Source organism: Capricornis sumatraensis, chromosome 14, assembly GCF_032405125.1.
Source record: "Capricornis sumatraensis isolate serow.1 chromosome 14, serow.2, whole genome shotgun sequence".
Classification (NCBI taxonomy): domain Eukaryota; kingdom Metazoa; phylum Chordata; class Mammalia; order Artiodactyla; family Bovidae; genus Capricornis; species Capricornis sumatraensis.
In genome coordinates this window covers 58,104,727-58,124,252 of record NC_091082.1, presented here as the reverse complement: position 1 = coordinate 58,124,252, position 19,526 = coordinate 58,104,727, and the positions used below count along the sequence as shown (strand labels likewise).

Genomic DNA, 19,526 nt, shown 5'->3' with positions numbered 1-19,526 from the left:
TGCAACCATGAGTGGGGGTATAATCCCCACACATCCCCCCAGAAATGTGTGCACCCGCAGGTATGCAAACAACACATGCGAGAGTTGGATCAGCCAGGACTCAGGGTAGGAAGAGGCAGAAGCTCAAATAGCTTATCTGGAAAGAGGCTCAGACCCTGAGCTTCAAGCTCAGCTAGGCTCAGGGAGGCTCCTGCTGGGCTCCATCTCCGGAGCAGGGCCTCCTGCTTGGAGTGGGGATGTCTGCTGGGGCTGCCTCCCCACCACCCAGCTAAGCAGCCATGTGCTCCAGAGGCTCTGCAATGCCACTGCGTGGACCCCAGAAAGGCCCTGAAAGGCCTCACTCAGATTTCATATGGCCCTGGAGGCAGGGGATGGAGGGCCCCTGGTCCTCTTGGGACAACATGCACACCGAGAAAAAGCGAATGCTGTCACCAGCAGGCGGAGGGCTGGTGGACAGGGGAAAACACAGGGAAAAAAGCAGGGTTTGGGCAACATCTGAGACACTCATCAACCAAGCCATCGTGGGAGGGCGGGCGGGTTCAAGGCCCACAAGGCCCAGGTTCCGGCTCCTCCTGGCAGAGCCCAGGCAGCCCCAGCCTCTGGCCTGCTCCATCCTGAAACCGGATGCTGGGGGCAGAGCCTGGAGGGACAGGCTGGACAGGCTCTCACCTCCCATGCTCGGCCTCCCCAGCCCCCACATCCCTGAAGCTATCTCCAGGGCCTCCCTGGCAGGCATCAAGGGTGTGCTCCTGCCGGCCCAGCCCCCAGTCCTGTTTCCTCTCCGGTCTGGGCGGCGCCCTTAGCAGGGAGGCCTCAATTCTTCTGCACTGGAGCTTCCCCAGCTGCCTGCAGAAGGCTGGGCAGTCACCCACCCAGCCCTGGACCGCAGTTGCCAATAATGCCTTAGCACACCCTGGGCCAGGATGGGAATTCTGAAACCAGGAGAGAAGAATTCAAACCAGGGGTTGAAGCAGAGACTGTGAGATCCTGAAAGAGCCCCAGGGTTGGAGTGGAGCACACACAGGCCCCGACACCCAAACAGATGAGAGAGGGGAGCCCAGACAGGCGCCAGAGAGGTGAGAGGAGAAGGAGGCCTCAGTGTCCAGTGTGGGAGGGTAGGCCACGGGAGCCTAGTGGACGGGGAGGCCCGAGCTCGGTGAGGAGGTGTGGTGGCTCAGAGGCAGCCTCTGCCCCAGAGATGCCTTAGGGCTCTGAGCCCCCAGACTCCTTCCGGGCCCCCACCCTTCTTCCCAGCCTGGCAAGCCTCCTGTCCTCAGGTGCCATCTGGAGGCCTGGCCAGGCTCAGAGAGGGGTCCCTGAGGCCGAGAAGCTGGGACAGGCCCCTAGCTGGCCTGGCAGCACATACCCAGGTGGGCCGTCCCTGGCTCAAGCCCAGGCTTGACTGCCCCTAGAGGGGAGCGGCCCGTAGACTGCCTGGCTCCCAGTTCCTGCTGCAGACAGGAGCGCAGGGGGTGGTAGCAGGGGAAACCAGTCCGGGGAAGTGGGAGTCTGCTGTCAGGGCCACCAGGTTCGCCCTGTCTCCAGCTCCCCTCGCCTCCCTCTGCCAGGCCCTGCCTGGGGGAGGGTGCCCAGCTCTTCTGGGATTCCTCTCCCCGCAGGTGGTGCCCTGGGACTCAGCTCCGCCAGCACCTGCCAGGTAAACAGCTTGCACCTGCAGCACCAGTTCAAGCCCGAGGGCGCCTGTGACCCCGTACTCCACAGGGCCGTCTCACCCCATCCTGAAGTCATGTGATCCAGAGAAGCCACGCAGGGCCTCTTCCAGCAGGCAGACAGCCACTGAGCAGAGGGGAAGGGACAGGAAATCCTGAAGGCCACACGGGCCCAGAGCTGCCCTGCCCCCCCAGACCCCATGACCATGGACACGGCTCCATGCCACATCATGCCACACAACACTGGCCACACCGTGTTACCTGCCATATTTCGTCACCAAGTGCCATACCACATCTGCCAGCCCACCCCAGGATTGACACAGTGGTAGAGCTTTGCGCCCGATGCCTGGCAGGAAGGGCCTTATCCTCTGGGCCTACACCCTGGTCACTGTCCTGACTGCCCCACAGCCTTGTCTCAGGTCCTGCCCTGGAGGGACTGTCCTTTCCAACAGAAGACCCCCACCATGCTGCCCCTCCATGAGAGGGAGCAGAGACCCAGCCCATGGCCAGAAGCCAGGGTTTCCACTCTGGCTCCCCAGCTCAGGGAGGGGTCTCTACCAGGAAGTCCCTCTTGCAGGGGAGCCCACATTACTGTCAGAAGGGAGATGCCTCAGGAGCTCCTGGGGACTCCAAGTTCCCCCACAGAGGTTCTGCCTCATGAGCTACTTTGGTTTTGAATCCTGGTAGAACACACTTAATGTGAAATTTACCATTAAACCCCCTTTTTTAAAAAATAAGGAACGTGTCTCGAATTTGCATGTCACCCTTGCCCAGGGGCCATGCTAATATTCTCTGCACCGTTCCAGGATTAGTATGCACTAAACTCTTCTGATATACACAGTTCAGTTCATTTAGCAGGTTCCTCATTGTGCAGCCACCCCCTGCATCCATTTAGAGAACATGGTCTTCACCTCAGGAGGTGAAGACCCCCATTAAGCAGTCCCTCCCTGTGCCCTCCCCCCAGTCCCCCACAACCACAAGTCTCCTGTCTCCATGGATTTGCCTGTTCTATGTATTAATACTTCACACAAGTGGAATCATACAGCATTCACACAACGTGTGTCCTTCTGTGTCTGGCTTCTCTCACCGAGTGCTGTGTTCTCAAGGCTCATCCATGTTGGAGCAGGTGTTGGTGCTTCATTCCTTTTGATGGCTGCATGACCCACTGGGTGGACACATCGCCCTCTGTGTATCCAGTCATCCGCTGGTGGCCATTTGGGCTGTTTCCTGCTTCTGGTTGTGGTGAATAGCACTGCTGTGAACATTCATGTACACATTTTTGTTTGAACACCTGTTCCCAGTTCTCTTGGGTATTTACCTGGGAGTGGGATTGTAGGGTCATACAGTAACTCTATATTTAGCCACCGAATGGCTTTCCACAGCAGCTGAGCTATATTACATTTCCACCGGAAGTGCACAAGGGCTGTGACCACTCCACGTCCACACCAAGACTTGTTACTATATGCCTTTTTGATTCTAGCCATTCTAGATGGTGTGAAGTGATATCTCACTGTGGTTTGATTTGCATTTCCTTTGTGACTAGGGACGAGCATCTTTTGAATGTGCTAACTGGCCATTTGAATGTCTTCTTTGGAGAAATATCTATTTAAGTCCTTTACCCTTTTTTAAACTTGTTTTTTGTTGTGCTTGTTGTTGAGCTGCATGCGTTCTCTGTATATTCTGGACATGAGATCCTTATTAGGGATACAAAATATGTAAATTTGCAAATATTTTTTCCCATTCTGTCAATTGTTTTTTTCACTCTATTGGTAGTGTCCTTTATGCACAAAAGTTTTTAGTTTTGCTGAAGTCCAATTTATTTTTTTCCTTTTTTGCTTGTGTTTTTGATGTTATATTTAAGAAACCATTGCCAAATATAAGTTAATGAAGATCTATTCCTATGTTTTCTTCTAAGAATTTTATAGGGACTTCCCTTGCAGCCCAGTGGCTAAGCCTCTGAGCTCCCAATGCAGGGGGCCGGGGTTTGATCCCTGGTCAGGGAACCAGAGCCCACATGATGCAACTAAGACTCCATGCAGCCAAATAAAGAAATTATTAAAAAAAAAATAATAAGAAGAATTTTATAGTTTTGACCCTTAAGTTTAGGTCTCATCCACTTTGAGTTAATTTTTGTATATGGTGTGAGGTAGGGGTTCAAATTCATTCTTATTCTTTCCCTTTTTTTGGCCTTGCTGCTCAGCATGTGGGGTCTTACTTCTCTGACCAGGGATCAGACCCATAATCCCTGCACTGGAAGCACAGAGTCTTAACCACTGGACCACTAGGGAAGTTCTGAAATTCATTCTTCTTCATGTGAATATTCAGTTTTCCCAGCACAATTTGTTGAAAAGCTGTCTTTTCCCCATTTGATGACCTTGACGTCCATGTCAAAAACCATTTGATTAAACATGTGAGGGTTCATTTCTGGGCTCTCTGTCCTATTTCATTGGTCTATATGTCTGTCTTTATAGCAGTACCACATTGTTAAGATCACTGTAGCTTTGTAATAAGTTTTAAGTTTGGGAGTTTGAGATCTCCAACTCTGGTCTTCTTTTTAAAGATCATTTTGGCTACTCAGGGTCCCTTGCAATTCTGTATGAATTTGAGGAGTGGCTTTTCCTCAGTGACAAAAAAAAAAAAGCACCATTGGCATTTATCAGCTGCTGCTACTGCTGCTAAGTCACTTCAGTCGTGTCCGACTCTGTGCGACCCCATAGACAGCAGCCCACCAGGCTCCCCCGTCCCTGGGATTCTCCAGGCAAGAACACTGGAGTGGGTTGCCATTTCCTTTTCCAATGCTTCTTAAAAATATACGCTCTGGGAGGAGGCCATGATGGTAGCTCAGTCCTTTTGCCCTGGGCAGTGGTCAGCTTGCTCAGGTCCTGTGGTAGTGAGGAGGGCAGGTCCTGTTGGGAGATGGGGACCACCAGGGGATTCTGTGGGGGTGCACCCCCACAGCTGTTGTGGGGCAGGTGAGCCTGAAGCGGGCAGCACAGTGGTCTGGGAAAGCTGGACAGGGCCAAGTCTGGAGTGATGTGGCTTGTTCAAGGATGGGGGCACAGAGGAGTCAGGGGTGACACTAGGGTGTCTGTCTTCACTGCTGGACAGTGAGCTGAGAGGATGAGGGGCAACTGGGTGGGCAGTCCTGGTGGGCCAGAAGGGAGGAGTGCTGTGCCCTGGGCCTTTTCAGCCTAAGATGCTGAAGATGTTGGCTGAGAAGCAGGCCTGCAGTGTGTTTGGAGAGCCATGCACGGGCCACTGAGGGGCCATGGAGGAGTCTAGGTAGCCAAGGATGTCTGGGGCTGCCAATGCCCCCCAAGGGGAGAGTAGGAAGAAGAGAAGTAGGAGAATCCCAGAGAGAGGCAGGAACTTTGCAGACAAGATTTATGTGGTCAGGGCAGCAGGGACCAGCATGGGGTGGGGTCCCATGGGAGCTACAGGGTCCAGAGCTGGCCTAGGGGGAGATGTGTGAACACAGCCAGGAGCCAGGACAGAGCTATAGTCAAGGGAGAGGCCATGAATCCTGGGCCTGGGGGCACCTCAGAAGGAAGGCAGGGGCCCTTCTTGTCACTTGCCCCGCCCCCACACTGCCCTCTTCTACTTCTTGGCAGCAGCTCCATATTCACCAGTTCAGGGCTTTCCCTGGGCAGCGGAGATCCCTCCGCAGTCTGAGCAGGGCCTGGAGCTGGCAGGTGTAAAGGCAGCACAGCCAGCAATTGGCCGCACGGGCAGGGGCTCTCTGGAGGCCCCCTTACTCCCATTGGGCACCTGGGGACCCTCTTCAGCCTGGAGCAGGACTACCCCTCTCTGGTCTCCACTTCCTCCCCTTCCCATCCCCCTCCCTGGGCCAGCTGCCCCTCACCTCTGGCATGAGTCCAGCCTGGGAGGCCAATGGAACTGCCCAGGGAGAGCTTGCTCAGACCCAGGGGCAGCCCCAGCACCCAGAGACCCAAGGCCACCTTCCGAGGCAGGGGTAGGCTCCTGGGTAGCTGGGGGGTGTTCGATGCAGTTTGACGTGGCCTGGGCCAGCAAGTGGGGGTGGGCAGCAAGTGGACAGCTGGACAGTAAGTGGGGGGGTGCTTGCTGGGTGCTGTACTCTTCACCCTCATCTGCCCTCCACCACCAGGCTCTGCTCCTAGTCAGGAGGGCACGTTACACTTGGGCTGGGCACCACTGCATGTGTTCAGGGGCAGGCATGGGGGAGGGAGATGACATCTGACCCCTGCAGGGCCATCCAGGCCCCTGGAGCCTCAGCCCTAGGGTCCTCAGCAGAGGGCTCTTCATCCTGAGGATGCGGCTCTCCTCCCTTTAGGAGGGCCTTTGGGGCCTGAGGGCTGTTTGTCAAGAATCCTGTCCCTGAGGCCAGCCCACCGGGCACCTGGGAGGTGATGCAAGCTGTGCCTGCAAGGGGCAATGAGAGGCAGGTGTGAGGCCAGTGACCCTGGAGCTTGGCAGAGTCCCAGGGCGGTGGTCTTGGAGGCTGGCAGGCATAGGACCCAGAGAGAAGAAAGAGGAAGTGGTGGGCTGGGACCCCAGGCCGTAGGAGTGAAGGCTAAGCATGGAGCGCATGCTGGCCCCCTGGGCTGGCCCTCCTGGGGTGGCCAGGCCTGCAGGCACTGGGTGTTTTGGAAACCAGCAGGCCTGCATGGCACATTGGGGGTGGTAGTGCTGCCTGGAGCCAGGGCCCTGGAGCTCTCGCAGTGACGTCCATCTGGGACCTGCCAGGCTCCTGCTATGTTCCCCTGGGCAGATGCCTGGTGCTCGTGCCCAGGCCTGCTCTGGGGTGCCAGGGGGTGGCTCAGCCTGAGGATCACTTCTAAGGACTTGCCTGTCCTGTCCTATTGTCCCTCCAGGAGCCCCTGGTGGCCATAGGGGTAAGGCCTTGCATTGGGTGGACACTCCCTCTGAGACAGACCATGGAGATGAAGCCCCAGAGAGAATGCAAGTGCAAGGGGTGGTGGGTCATCCCCATTGGGCACCACCAGGGGTACTGCTGAGGACAGGGCCATGTAAGCCTCACCCTTGGCGGGGGGGACCCTTGTCTGCCAAGGCTGATGGGTGCTGCCCTCATGGGTGTTGCCCCAGGCTCTGTGGGCAGAATTCACTTCCTCCAGCATCAGCATCCCCTCCGTGTGGGACAGACCTCCAGGCTCCTGCGGCCCTCTGGCCGCTGGGCCCCCTGGAACCAGAGAGGTCTGAGGCTCTTTCCATTGACTTAAGAGGACAAGGAAGAGCCCTCAGAACGTTGGAGCGCCCTGAGTCCTCAGGGGAGAGAGGACACAGGGCTGTCAGGGTTAGCTGGGAGCCCCCGGAGCCTGGGCAAAGCGGGGGCCGGTCGGGTCACCTGGTGGCTGAGCTGAGCAGTGGGCCCCAGCTCCCGAGCACGGCTTGGCTAGGCTCTCTGGACCACACGGTCCAGGGCCCACCCCCTGCCCTTGAGTAAAGGTGGTGAGCGGTGGCTCCATTTCTGCAGTCGGCACTCTGACCTCCCCCCTCCCCCGACCTGCCACAAGCTGGGTTGTACTTATGCCTGTCTTTGTGCTCACAATTGAGGGAATCGAAGAATGAGTCTTCGAGTGCAGGGTTTTGAAAGGAGGGATGGAGAGAGGCCGGCCGGAGGCCGGCCGGAGCCCGGGGAAGGCGACCCCGCCCAGCTCCAAACCCAGGAGGGCAGCCCTCAAACGCCGGTGCCCGCCCAGCGGCACGCCCAGTCCAGGCTTCGCGCGGCTCGCGAGCGCCGCCTGGTGCACACGCGCGGAGTGGACGCCCCAGGCGCAGCTTCCGGGCCGGGGATGGGGCGGGTCTGGTGGAAGGGCCGGGGCGGGGCCTAGTGGAGGAACGAGAGGCGGGGCGGAGCCGAGTGTCGGGGGCGGGGCCGGGAGAGGGGCCCGGGCGGGGCCGAGGACGGGGCAGCTACAGGGAGGAGTGTCGCGAGCGGGCTTGAGCGACTCTCCTCCGGACTCCGCCCTCCAGAGTGGGCTGGCGGTTTAGCATTTCCCACGAAGAACTCGGGAGGGCCACTTAACCTGTTTCCAGATCCGCCTGTGATTTTGCTAAAACCGTCGTTAGTTTTCGGGGCTATTATCTCTCAGCGCGCCCCTCCCGCTCTTCGCGGAAACAAGCCCTTTCAGCTCTTAACGGTTTCCTGTGTTTCTGTTTTGTTTCGGTATTTTTTGGCCGCTCCCCGGACTTGTGGGATCTTAGTTCCCCGACCAGGGCTCGAACCCTCACCTCCTGCAGTGGAAGAACAGAGTCTTATTAACTGCCCAACCACCAGAGAATTTCCTCCTCTGGTCTTAGAAATTGGTTTGAGGGACTTCCCTGGTGGTCCAGTGCCTAAGACTCCAAGCTCCCAATGCAGGGGGCCCCGGTTCAATCTCTGGTCAGGGAACTAGAACCCACATGCCATAACCAAGAGTTCACATGCTGCAACTAAAACGGTCCCGAATGCCGGAACAAAGACCCAGTGCAGCCAAATAAATAAATATTTTAAAAAAGATAATTGGTGGAAATCGGCAGTCAGAGAAGGTGGTCAGTTTGAGACTGATCTTTAGTGCTGTGATTTCTTTGTGGATCAACAAATGATGGAATTTTAGAGCAAAGCAGGGTTTCCAGGAAAGGATGTCTTGTGGTTATGACCCCAGACCCATCCAGAGTGTGGAGTGCTGGGCGCAGAGGGGCTGGGGCTCCTGGGACACGCCCAGCAGAGAGGGTGCTGGGAGCCCCCGGGGGCTGGCCTTTCAGTAGACTGTCTCTGTGGACAGGGAGCATCTGGACTTTTTATCCAGGTAGGCAATCGCCACTTAAAAGGCGATTGTTTTAAATGGAATAATGCTGCTATGAATATGGGTATGCAAATACCTTTGAGACCCTGCTTTTGATTCTTGGGGGAAAAGGCCCAGAAATGGAATTGCTGCATCACGTGGAGCTTCTATGTTTACTTTTCTTTGGAGGCACCTCTGTAGGACCTTCCACCATTCTACATTCCCACCAGCTGTGCTCAAGGGTTCCAGTTTCTCTATGTCCTCACCAACACGTCTTGTTTTCTGGTTTTTGATAGTAGCAGTCCTGATGGTGTGAAGTGCTATCTGGCTGTGCTGTTAATTTGTGCTCGCTGATGATCAGGGATGTTGAGCATCTTGTCGTGGGCTTGTTGGCTGTCTGTCTCCTTTGGAGAAAGATCTGTTCAGGCTCTTTGCCCATTGTTTGAATTAGGTTATTGTTGTGTTGAGTGATAATAGTTCTTTGCATTTTCTGAGTACTAATCCCATATCAGATGTATGGTTTGCTAGTATCCTCTCCCATCCTGTGGACGGCCTCTTCTCTCTGTTGATGGTTGGCTCTGAGGCACAATGGTATTTACCATACACTTTGGTGGTTATAACCCAATATGACTTGGTTATTTTCTTGCTCATGTTTCCAGCTTTGGCCCCTGGGAACTCTGTCAGGTGGCTGGGTTTACTTTGTTTATTCTTCCAATTTTATTGAAGTATAATTGACATACATACAGCACTGTGTAAGTTTAAGATGTGCAGCATAATGATTTGATGTACATACATCAGATATGAAGATGACACCACCCTAACGGCAGAAAGCAAGGAGAAACCAAAGAGCCTCTTGATGAGAGTGAAAGAGGAGAGTGAAAAAGCTGGCTTAAAACTCAGCATTCAAAAAACGAAGATCATGGCATCCGGTCCCATCACTTAATGGCAAAGAGATGGAGAAAAAATGAGAACATAAAATCCGTGACAGACTTTATTTTCTTTGGCTCCAAAATCACTGCAGACTCTGACTACAGCCATAAGGTTAAAAGACACTTGCTCCTTGGAAGAAAAGCAATGACAAACCTAGACAGTGTGTTAAAAAGCAGAGACATTTTGTCAACAAACGTCTGTGTAGTCAAAGCTATGATTTTTCCAATAGTTATGTGTGGATGTGAGAGTTGGACCATAAAGAAGCTGAGCGCCGAAGAATTGATGCTTTCAAACTGTGGTGCTAGAGAAGACTCTTGAGTGTCCCTTGGACTTCAAGGAGATCAAACCAGTCAATCCTAAAGGAAATCAGTCCTGAATATTTATTGGAAGGACTGATGCTGAAGCTGAAGCTCCAATCCTTTGGCCACCTGATGTGAAGAGCTGACTCACTGGAAAAGACCCTGGTGCTGGGAAAGATTGTGGGCAGGAGGAGAAGGGGGTGACAGAGGATGAGATGGTGGCTGGCATCATTTACTCAATGGACATGAGTTTGAACAAACTCAGGAAGATAATGAAGGACAGGAAAGCCTGGTGTGCTGCAGTCCATGGGGTAGCAGAGTCGGACACAACTAAGCGACTGGACAACAACAGCCTCATGAACTGTCGCCACAGTGAGTTTAGTGAGCATCCATCATCTCATATAGATACGAAATTAAAGAAATAGAAGAAAGCTTTTTTCCTTGTGATGAGAACTTAGGATTTTCTCTCTTAACAACTTTCATACATAACATACAGAAAATTGATTACATTTATCATACTGTACATCTCTAGTACTTTATTTTTCTTATAATTGACTGCCTTCCTCCAGTTCCTCATCCTTACCCCCACCTGGGTTTACCTTTATTATGTTACTTCTTGCTTCCTAGCTATGCTGCCTTTCTCTTATTTATTTTTATTTTTGGTTGTGATGTGTGGGGATCTTAGTTCCCTGACCAGGGATCAAACCCAGACACTTGACAGTGAGAGTGCAGTCCTAGCCACTGGACCACCAGCGAAGTTCCCATTACACTGCTTTCTTATGCTTCTTTCTCCCTGCCTGTGTTCTACGAGGTACATTACATTTTCTTTAGTCTTTTTTGCTTCCACAGATGTGGAAGTCACACAACCTATTTCTGTCATTTTAGTGGTTATCGTGTTTTACATTATATTTTAATCTCAGTCACTGGCACTGGCCATTTCCTGAACACTACTGGCCTTATGCTTGCATCCCTCTCCCATCTATGGTTGATGGTCTGGGTTTGGGGTTTCTTTGGCACCCCTTGTCCAGGCTGGGCGGCCCCCAAGCAGGCTGTGTGATAAGGGCTCAGGAAGAGAGGAGGCAGGCTTTCCTTGGGGGTGAAGGAAGTAAGACGGGATGGAGAGGGCATTCCTAGAGCTGGGCTGAGCAGGGGGCTCAGTCCACCAGGACCTGGGGAAACTGTCACAGTGCAGCTATCACCCATGGGCGAGGAGGCTGGGGACTTCAGCAGAGCCCAGGGTGATAGCCCCCATGCAGCAGCCCCAGGCTGGCTGAGTGAAGCTCAGGCCAAGGCTGTGGGGAAGAGTGGAGGGGTCTGAGAAGCCCTGTGCCCCCTACCCCCAGCTTATGCTCCAGACCCTAGAGGGAGCCCCCAGGCCTAGATGTGCTCACCTGCCTCCTGCCAGCAGGGCCACCAGGTCCCTTCATCCACCTACGTCAGGCCCAACTTGTCCTCAGCTGTCTCAGCTGCAATTATGGGGCCTTTCCCCCACTCTGTCCCATGTGACCTACCACAGAGACAGTCCCTACTCCCAGCACCTCGTGGCGGCTGGGCAGCAAGGGACTCATCTCTAAAGCTCATCTGGTTGCAACCTGGTCCTCCAGAAGCTGATCCCGAGGTGGGGTCTGGGGTGCAGGCTCTGTGTTAGATGTCAGGTCCAGCTGTCCTGTAAGAAGCCTTGGGCCAGCCATAGGCTCTGGAGTGAGCACCCTTCAGAGTACCGTGTGGGACCACAGTTTCTGGTGAGCCAAATCTGTACCAGCGGCCACCCCAGAGGGATGGGGTGGCAGCACCTGTGGGTCTTTTGTCTGGGAGCAGGTGACTGGTCTGCACTATGTGAGAGGAGGGGGCTCTGAGGGAGGGCCTGAGGTCTCCCTGCTGCACACGCAGCCTTTCCCCTCCCCTGGCCTGGGTTTTCAGTGTGCAAGTGTAGCTGTTCTCTTTGGAGAAGAGCACACACCATGTGCTCTGTCCAGAGAACACACCGTGTGCCCTGAAGTGGGGGAGCTGCCCCAGCACCTGTGCACAGACAGCTGGGTACAGGGAGCACACTGCTTTGGCCTTCCTGGGTCCCCGCTCCTGGTCACTGAATTGGTAAGGGTTCTGCAAAGAAACAGACCAATGGGAGACAGCGGGAGGGAGGGAGGGAGACCAACTTATTTTAAGGAATTGGTTCATGTGCATTTGGCTTGTTCAGTAAATACCTAGAGACCCAAGGAGGAGCTCCAGGCCAGAGGCGGTGTGCAGAGGGTCCCTCCTTCCCTGAGACCTCAGATTTCCCCTTAAGGCCTTCCACATTATTAGGGTCATCTGCTTTACTTAAAATCTATAGATTTAAACATTAATCACCTTGGAATAAACCCCTCATGACTCCCATGTTCACTGCAGAAGTATTCACAGTAGCAAAGAGATGGAAGCAACCTAAATGTCCACGGATTGTTGGATAAACAAAATGCATTCAACCCATCCAGTGAAACATTACTCAACCTTAAGAAGGAAATATTGACACCTGCTAAGGAAATGGCAACCCACTCCAGTATTCTTGCCTGGAGAATCCCACGGATGGAGGATCATGGTAGGCTACAGTCCATGGGGTTGCAAAGAGTCAGACACGACTGAGCTACCTTCATGAAAAGATGCATGAACCTAGAGGACATGATGCTGGGTGAAGCAAGCCAGACACAAAAGGACAGATCCTGTCTCATGTCACTTATAGGAGGTCTCCAGATGGGTCATATCCACACACAGAAAGGAGGAGAGTGGGTGTCATGCGGGGAGTGGGATGGGGAGTGAGTGTTTAGTGGAGACAAAATTTGGGTTTGGGAAGATGGAAAGGTCCTGGAGGGCTGCTGCCTAACAAGGCCAGTGTAGTTCGTGCTACTGATCTGCACACTTGCAGTTAAGTGATACAACCAGTGTGGCGATTCAGTCACTCAGCTGTGTCCCACTCTTTGTGACCCCATGGACTGTAACCCGCCAGGCTTCTCTGTTCATAGGATTTGCCAGGCAAAAATACTGGAGTGGGTTGTCATTTCCTTCTCCAAGGGATCTTCCCTACGCAGGGATTGAATCAAGGTCTCTCACATTGCAGGCTGATTCTTTACTGACTGAGCTACGAGGGAAGCCCCCAAAACAAGTAAAGATGGTTAATTTTATGTTATAGGCTTTGTACCACAAATAATACAAAAAAGAACAAACAGAAAGACTGTGGTTCATAATAGGTGATCAATATATGTTAGTTCTCTTTTCTGAGTAATATTTTAGGTGAATTTCACCACAGTAATCAATACATACATGAAAAAACAGTCACACCTAGATGAGTGTTTGGGAAAACACCTAGCCTTGCAGCCTGGCTATTGGGTGCAAAAACTGACCCTCAGGCCTCTTTCTCTACAGGCCCTTGTCCCCCCACTCCCACCATCATTGTGTTGCATCCCCACTCTGGTCCGGAAATATAGATGGGACCAGTTTCCTTGAAATGGCTTGGTAATTTTTGAAGGGAGCAGTGGGAAAGTCCTTCTCATCATCACACAGCTGGAAGCCACAATCGGGAGCAGCTAGGACGAAGGTGGAGAAGGCAATGGCAGCCCACTCCAGTACTCTTGCCTGGAAAATCCCATGGGCAGAGGAGCCTGGTGGGCTGCAGTCCATGGGGTCGCGAAGAGTTGGACACGACTGAGCAACCTCACTTTCACTTTTCACTTTCATGTATTGGAGAAGGAAATGGCAACCCACTCCAGTGTTCTTGCCTGGAGAATCCCAGGGACGGGGAGCCTGGTGGGGTGCTGTCTATGGGGTCTCACAGAGTCAGACACGACTGAAGCCACTTAGCAGTAGCAGCAGCAGCAGGACGAAGGTAGGGGGGCCAGAGCCGGCTTCTTCTCCATCTCGGTCCAGGGCCGCTGGCCTGGAGCCTGCTGGAGCCATTTTGTCCCCATCAGCACAAATCTTGCAGCCTCAGCAGCTATCCTGGGCCTCAGCGGGCAGCGTCCCTGTGGTTTCCATACTCTGGCAGGCCAGCCAGGCCGGCAGGGGACAGGACACACCCCACCTGCTCAGATTTGTCAGGTGGTCACAGGGCCAGGGCAGGTGTGTGTCTGCCTGTGAGACCCTGGGGGCCATGCAGGTGGTGAAGGGAAATGGGGGCCCGTGACTGTTCCTGGGGCAGGAGCTGGAGGGGAGATGGGAGGAGACCCTTCAGCCCCAGTTTGGAGCCACACACCTCCGAGTGCCATGGCCAGGCCAGTAGGTCACTGCCTAGATGGGAGCCTGAGGACCTGGGCCCCAAGGTCCAGGGGGGGAGTGGAGCCACTGCCCCAGGTCCTAGTGTGTGTGTGTCTAAGGGTCAAGCACACACATGCAGGGCTGTGCGCTGCTGTGGCATCTTGTTACTAAACAACCTGGCCACGGAGCTCCCATGGGAGCCAGCTTTGCTGTTCCGAGTGAGAGGGAGGTCAGGTTTCCCTGAGAATAGCCCCTGACTGCCCAGGGGAAACCTGGCTTGACCTCTCTGTGGCCAGTCTGGCCCCCTGGTCCTGTCTGCCCTGCCCTCTCTTGCCCCTGGCTCATGGGCAGTTGTCTTCTCCTTGGACTCTGGACCCCCAGCCTCCTCTGGACAGGGTGGCCAGAGAGGGTCCCAGATATATTTGTTTATTGATCTTGTCTTTAGAGGGTGACTGCAAAGTGCTGGTACCATGCTGGGCCCCAGGTCCTTGGGGATGCAAGGGAGTCACCTGGCCAGGGAGGCCATCAGCAAGAACCGTCACCAAGAAGTGATGACAGCCCCACTGCAGCCTGAGGGGAAGGGGGCTGCATGGGGAAAGGGGAACAGCCCCCTCACCTGCCCTGGAGCACAGTGTCCATGCTTGCTGCAGCCCAGGAGGGACTTGGCTAGGACGCAGGGTCGCAGAGGGAGCTCTGGGGTGAGGGGCTGCTCAGGCCATGATGGACCACATGGGGAAGGGCCACCTGTCCCAAAACAGGGCTGAGAGGATCTCTGGCCATAAAAGGCTCTTGGAATCTTGGACCCCTGGGACCTTGGGCTGCTGGGCCCTGCTAAAACTCAGCTGTCCCTTCCACCCCTTGAACTCTACCCACAGCAGCTTGTGTGCCACTGTGCAGGGGCCTCTCAGCTGGCACAGACATGGCAAGCCTGCTATGGGTGCCTGGCGGAGCCCCAGTGGGCTGGCTGGGTGGTCCAGAGGGAACTGGGGGCAGCGCCCGCGGGAAAGGGTGGGCAGGCCTCTAGGCGTGGGGATCAGCTGGGGCTGTGCCCGAAGGTGTGAGGGTCTCTGGGAACCTGAGGAAGAAGTTCAGTGAATCTGGACAAGAGCACGGATTCCCCAAGGCCAGGCCCTGCCAGCCACTGGGGCTGCCCTTGCTCTGGGGGGCCAGGTCGGAGCAGCCCTTTCTGAAAGCTGCCATGGTGGTGGAAGATGGGGTGGCCAGGCGCTGGGCTATCCTCTGGGATGCCAGAGCAGGCTGGGGCTTTCACTCTGCGCCCCCAGGAAGACTTCTCCCACATTGGTCCATGGGGTGCTCCCCCGGTCCCACTGGGTACCCACTGCTGCCCCGACTGCTCTCACATGGCTGGTCTGCCCCAGCCCCGGCTCCTTCACCCCCAGCCCTGGCCCTGGTGTCCTGCTCTCCCTTCAAGACCCAGCCCTTGTGCCACCTTGTCTGAAGGCTGTTCTGGGCTGGGGCCGAGCGCCGTGGGCCTCGTGTCCCACGCTCTTCAGCCTCTCTTGGACTGAGGGTGGAGGAGCCCTTGCTGAGCCTGGGCCTGTGTCCCCACAGACGGAGTGCCAGATCAAGGGCAGATCAAGGATGACAAGGGGGTCTCTGAGATGTTTGACTAGGAGAGCAAAGGGCAGGTGAAGACGGATGAGCTGGAGCGGCTCACGAGTCTCCTGGGCATCAACTCCACCAAGAGCAAGTTGGCCTCCATGGCCAAGGATGTGGACAGAGTTAGTGAGGTCGACAGGGACAGCCGGGGCAGGCAGGGGTCCCCTGTGCACCACCCTCACCAGCCGCTTGCTCCCCACAGAGAAAGGGTTCTTCAACTGTGGCAACTTCCTGGCCCTGATGGGGGGTGTGCTGGGAGAAGGCCCAGAACCAAGAGGGCGAGCTGAGGGCAGTCTTGTGCATCTTTGACAAGGAGGCCAAGGGCTACATTGACTGGGACATGCTCAAGTAGGGCCCAGGCCAGGCGGGGGGTGGGGCAGGAGGCTGGGGAGGTGGGTGCCCTGCTGGCTGCTGCTCAGTGCAAGGGGGGCCCCTGCAGGTACGTGCTCATGAACGTAGGTGAGCCCCTCAATGAGCAGATGATGAAGGAAGCCAACGAGAATGGGGACAGGACCCTTGACTACGAGGGTGAGCAGAGGATGGGCCCCAGGAGCCTGGAGGCCAGTTGGTCTACTGACCTGTCCCTCTGTTCTCAGAGTTCATGGCATGATGACTGGGGAGTCCTTCAAGCTGGTTCAGTAGGAGAAGCCGCTGGGGCCAAGGGAGGCCTGCTGGCAGAAGCCTACTACCCACTACTGTCCACCCCACTCCAGTTCTGCAGCCAATAAATGCTCCAGCCAGATTCATGTGTGTGTCACTGTCCCCAGGCTGGAAAGAAGGGGCTGCAAAGCTGTGGGTCTGGAGAAGGTAGAGGGTTCTCCTGAGTTGACCATGGCACTTGGCCTGTCACATCTGTGGGACACCTGACACGGCCCACAGCCCAGCCCTGGGCTCTGGACACCAGTCAGAAGGCCAGGCTGGGCCTAGGTCGAAGACCGCACATCCTGCCCTTGGCTCTGGAAGGTGGTGCTCAAGGGCCCCTCCCGGGGCCCTTTTCTCTGTGCAGAGATCACCTAGATACAAACTTTATTTTCTCTCTGAGAAGCTGGGGACATCACGGCAAGCCCTGAGCCCTGAGGCTTAGGCCTCTGGGGCCTCCTCTGGGCTGAGGGGCTGTGGGGCTGGGCTAGGGGCCAGGGCTGGATGTAACAGCGTGTGTGTGTGGCCAACACAGGGCCAGTCAGCTTGGCTGTCCAGTGTTACACAGCAACGAGTCAAGGGCCGCAGCAATGTGCTGGCTGGCTGGCCTTCCTGGGGAAAGGACGGTGGGGATGGGCTGGGTGCCCTTGCACCGTCCCCTGTGAGCACAGAGTGGCCTGTGGCACTGGGAGGCTTGGGAAAGCTTTCCTGCCCCCACTATGGGGCACCAGGGCCACAGCTAGGGGTGCTGGGCATTGGGGCCTGGCTCCTGGAGCCCTGGAGGGGTCTCGAGGCACGAGGCCCCAGGGAAGGCTGGGTTACAGGGAGGGGCGTGGCTCCTCCTGTCTGGTCTTCGTCATCTTGATGGCCTCCTCATAGGAAGGTGGCGGCTCAGGGGCGTACAGGCTGTAGGCTGGAGGGGTCGTGGAGTCGAGATCCAGCTCCCTGAAGGGCAGGGGTAACTGCATACCCAGTGGGCACTGCACGGAACTGTAGGCTGCAGGGACCCAGGATGGGTTTGTGGGGGTGGGCCTGGCCCTCACCGGTCCCCTGCCACCCCTGCAGATGGGTGGGCCACCAGGAGAGGTGTGCCAGCACTCACAGGTCACAGTGCTGTGTACTGGGCTGTCATTGTCCACAGGAATGGCTGTCAGGTCGCAAGGCTCAGGTGCTGGCGGCAGGTGTGGCTGCGTGTGTGCACGCTTCCGGAGGCGGCAGAACCGGACACAGCTGGCCGAGACTCCACAGAGCAGCAGCAGGAGGGCAGTGAGCAGGATAAGCCTGCAGGGAGGAGCAAGACCCCTACCGCTGGACTGCCCCTTGGTCTCTGGGCACCTGTTCCCCGGGGGCAGTCACAGCCCAGTTGCTCAAGACAAGGCAATGCACAGGATAAAAGAGAACCAGGACTGCCTCTCCAGGCCAGACACCTCCTTCCTGGCCAGAGTTGGGCCTGAGGATCTGGCTTGGCCTGGCCTCCTGCTGCTGGGCCTGCCCTGGCTGTCTCTCCAGGGTTGGCCACAAGTGGCCTTGGGTTCCTTCCCAGGACACACTGCCCCAGGTCAGCTACAGAGTCCCATGCTCAGACCAATGACCATGTTCAAGGGGCCTCCCACAGGGATGAGGAGTGGGGGAATGGGAAGTGGGCTACCAAGGAAGTCAGTCAAGGGCCCAGGGGTGTCCCCAGCCATGAGGAACTCAAGTAGGATCCATGCCGGATGTTGCCTGGGTACTGGGGGAGGAACCTGGGATCTGTCTGCCTGGCTGCTGGGGGCCTCAGAACCTTCCCACCAGCGGCCCAGGATGGGGACAGTGCTGGTGACTCCTCAGCCGTGGAGCCAAGTGGGTGGGGGTCTGGTGGGACTGGCCCAGGGGAGGACTGTCGCACCCAGCTGCGTGCCGTGCCCTGCACTTACCCCACGTGCCACAGGCTGCTCCAGCGGGCTTGGGGCGGGCACCTGTGGGATGGCGGCACCTGGAGCCGGTGGGGAAAGGCCAGGCCCACCGTTCCGCCCGGGCCTCCCCGCGGGAGGATCCCGGGTCCCCCCTACCCTCGCTCCCTCCCTCCGCCCAACTCTTCTCGCCTCCTCCCCGCTCCCCCGCCCCCGACTTACTGGTCCGAGGGGTCGCAGCTGCCTTCCACGAAACCCAGCGCCACCTGCGGGGACACGGGTGAGCCCGGGCCAGGGCGCGCCGAGCGCAGACCCGCCCTGCGGTGCCGGAGCCGAGCACCCGCGACCCACCTGCGGCAGCGGCAAGAGTGGCGGCAGCAGCAGGAGCCCGCGGTCAGCCGGCGCCCGGGAGACCATGCTCAGAGCGGACAGATGTAGCCAGCCCGGAGGCCAGGCGGCTATATGAAGGCCACGCCCCCGGACCGCTTCCAGAGCAAACCCCGCCCTCCCGAGACTACGTCCATTGGAGGATTGGCCTTGTAGTCACGCCCAGGTCCCCGCCCCCACCCTCCCCCCAAGATCACCGGCGCCCTCTAGAGGCCCCGCCCCCGACGGGCGGACCCTTGGCCACGTCAGGGCCCCGCCCACGCAATTCCCGCCCCATGGTCCTCTCACCAGGTCTGTCCCATAGCATAGGGTCTGTCTGTTTCTTAGCATAGGGTCACGGGGTGGCGGACAGTCTTGCCCTTTGGCGTCCTGAAGTCGGGCTCAAGGTGGACGGAGGCGTCCCATGGACAGTTGTGCTTGGGTGTGGCCTCGGAGGGTGGCGGCCACGCCTCTCACACACCCAGGGGCTCAAGATAAGGGTTGCAGCAGTCTAGACGCTGGGGAGTTCCAAGAGCGGCAAGAGAAGTGAAAGTGAAGTTGCTCAGTCGTGTCCGGCTCTTTGCTACCCCATGGACGGTAGCGTACCAGGATCCTCCGTCCATGGGATTTTCCAGGCAAGAGTACTGGAGTGGGTTGCTGTTTCCTTCTCCAGGGGATCTTCCTAACCCAGGGATCAAACCCGGGTCTCCCGCATTGTAGGCAGACGCTTTACTGTCTGAGCCACCAGGGAAGAGCGCGACATTAATTGTGCACGCTTGCTGCTCGCTGCCCTTTGCTCATCCGTCGTCGGGTGGTCAGGCTAAGGGAATTGGTCTGCATGGCCAGGGGCCTTGTCTGGGGAGGGAGGGAGAGGAAGCTGCCCTGCGTGTCTTTCTTCATTGCAATTCAAACGTCCTGGAGGAGGAGGGGAACTGACTGCAGCTCTTTGAGGGCAGGGCCTCCTCTGCTTTGGCTTCCCTGATTGCTCAGTTAGTAAAGAATTCGCCTCCAATGCAGGAGACCCTGGTTCGATCCCTGGGTAGGGAAGATCCTTTGGCGAAGGGATAGGCTACCCACTCTAGTATTCTTGGGCTTCCTTTGTGGCTCAGCTGGTAAAGAATCTGC

General features: G+C 56.5%; 2 protein-coding genes and 1 non-coding gene across 3 annotated transcripts; 1 reads left to right on the top strand and 2 right to left on the bottom strand.

The window, feature by feature from the left end:
* Nucleotides 1-2,399: 2,399 nt before the first annotated feature.
* Nucleotides 2,400-2,503, bottom strand: LOC138090940 (U6 spliceosomal RNA). The gene has a single exon (XR_011145908.1). It is a non-coding gene; the product is annotated as a U6 spliceosomal RNA (small nuclear RNA).
* Nucleotides 2,504-7,234: 4,731 nt separating this feature from the next.
* CALML6 (calmodulin like 6) lies at nt 7,235-16,149 on the top strand. Its single transcript, XM_068985755.1, is given in 6 exon segments — nt 7,235-7,442; nt 15,460-15,633; nt 15,710-15,750; nt 15,752-15,855; nt 15,947-16,035; nt 16,106-16,149. Coding segments are annotated over 6 exon segments (660 nt in total).
* An 815-nt stretch (nt 16,150-16,964) lies between these two features.
* TMEM52 (transmembrane protein 52) lies at nt 16,965-18,699 on the bottom strand. The gene is made up of 6 exons (XM_068985754.1): nt 18,624-18,699; nt 18,387-18,493; nt 18,258-18,301; nt 18,060-18,101; nt 17,249-17,427; nt 16,965-17,143 (listed from the first exon to the last, which is right to left on the bottom strand). The coding sequence occupies exons 1-6, from the start codon at nt 18,697-18,699 to the stop codon at nt 16,965-16,967; spliced, it is 627 nt and encodes a 208-aa protein (XP_068841855.1).
* Between the last annotated feature and the right edge of the window lie 827 nt (nt 18,700-19,526).

Excerpts from the sequence above, each read along its gene's own strand:
- TMEM52 (XM_068985754.1), bottom strand. The coding sequence starts at position 18,699 with ATGGGGCGGGAATTGCGTGGGCGGGGCCCTGACGTGGCCAAGGGTCCG. Across the intron at positions 18,102-18,257 it reads AGCTGCGACCCCTCGGACCA|GTGCCCGCCCCAAGCCCGCT; the intron begins GTAAGTCGGGGG and ends GCCATCCCACAG. Across the intron at positions 17,144-17,248 it reads AGTACACAGCACTGTGACCT|CCTACAGTTCCGTGCAGTGC; the intron begins GTGAGTGCTGGC and ends GGGTCCCTGCAG.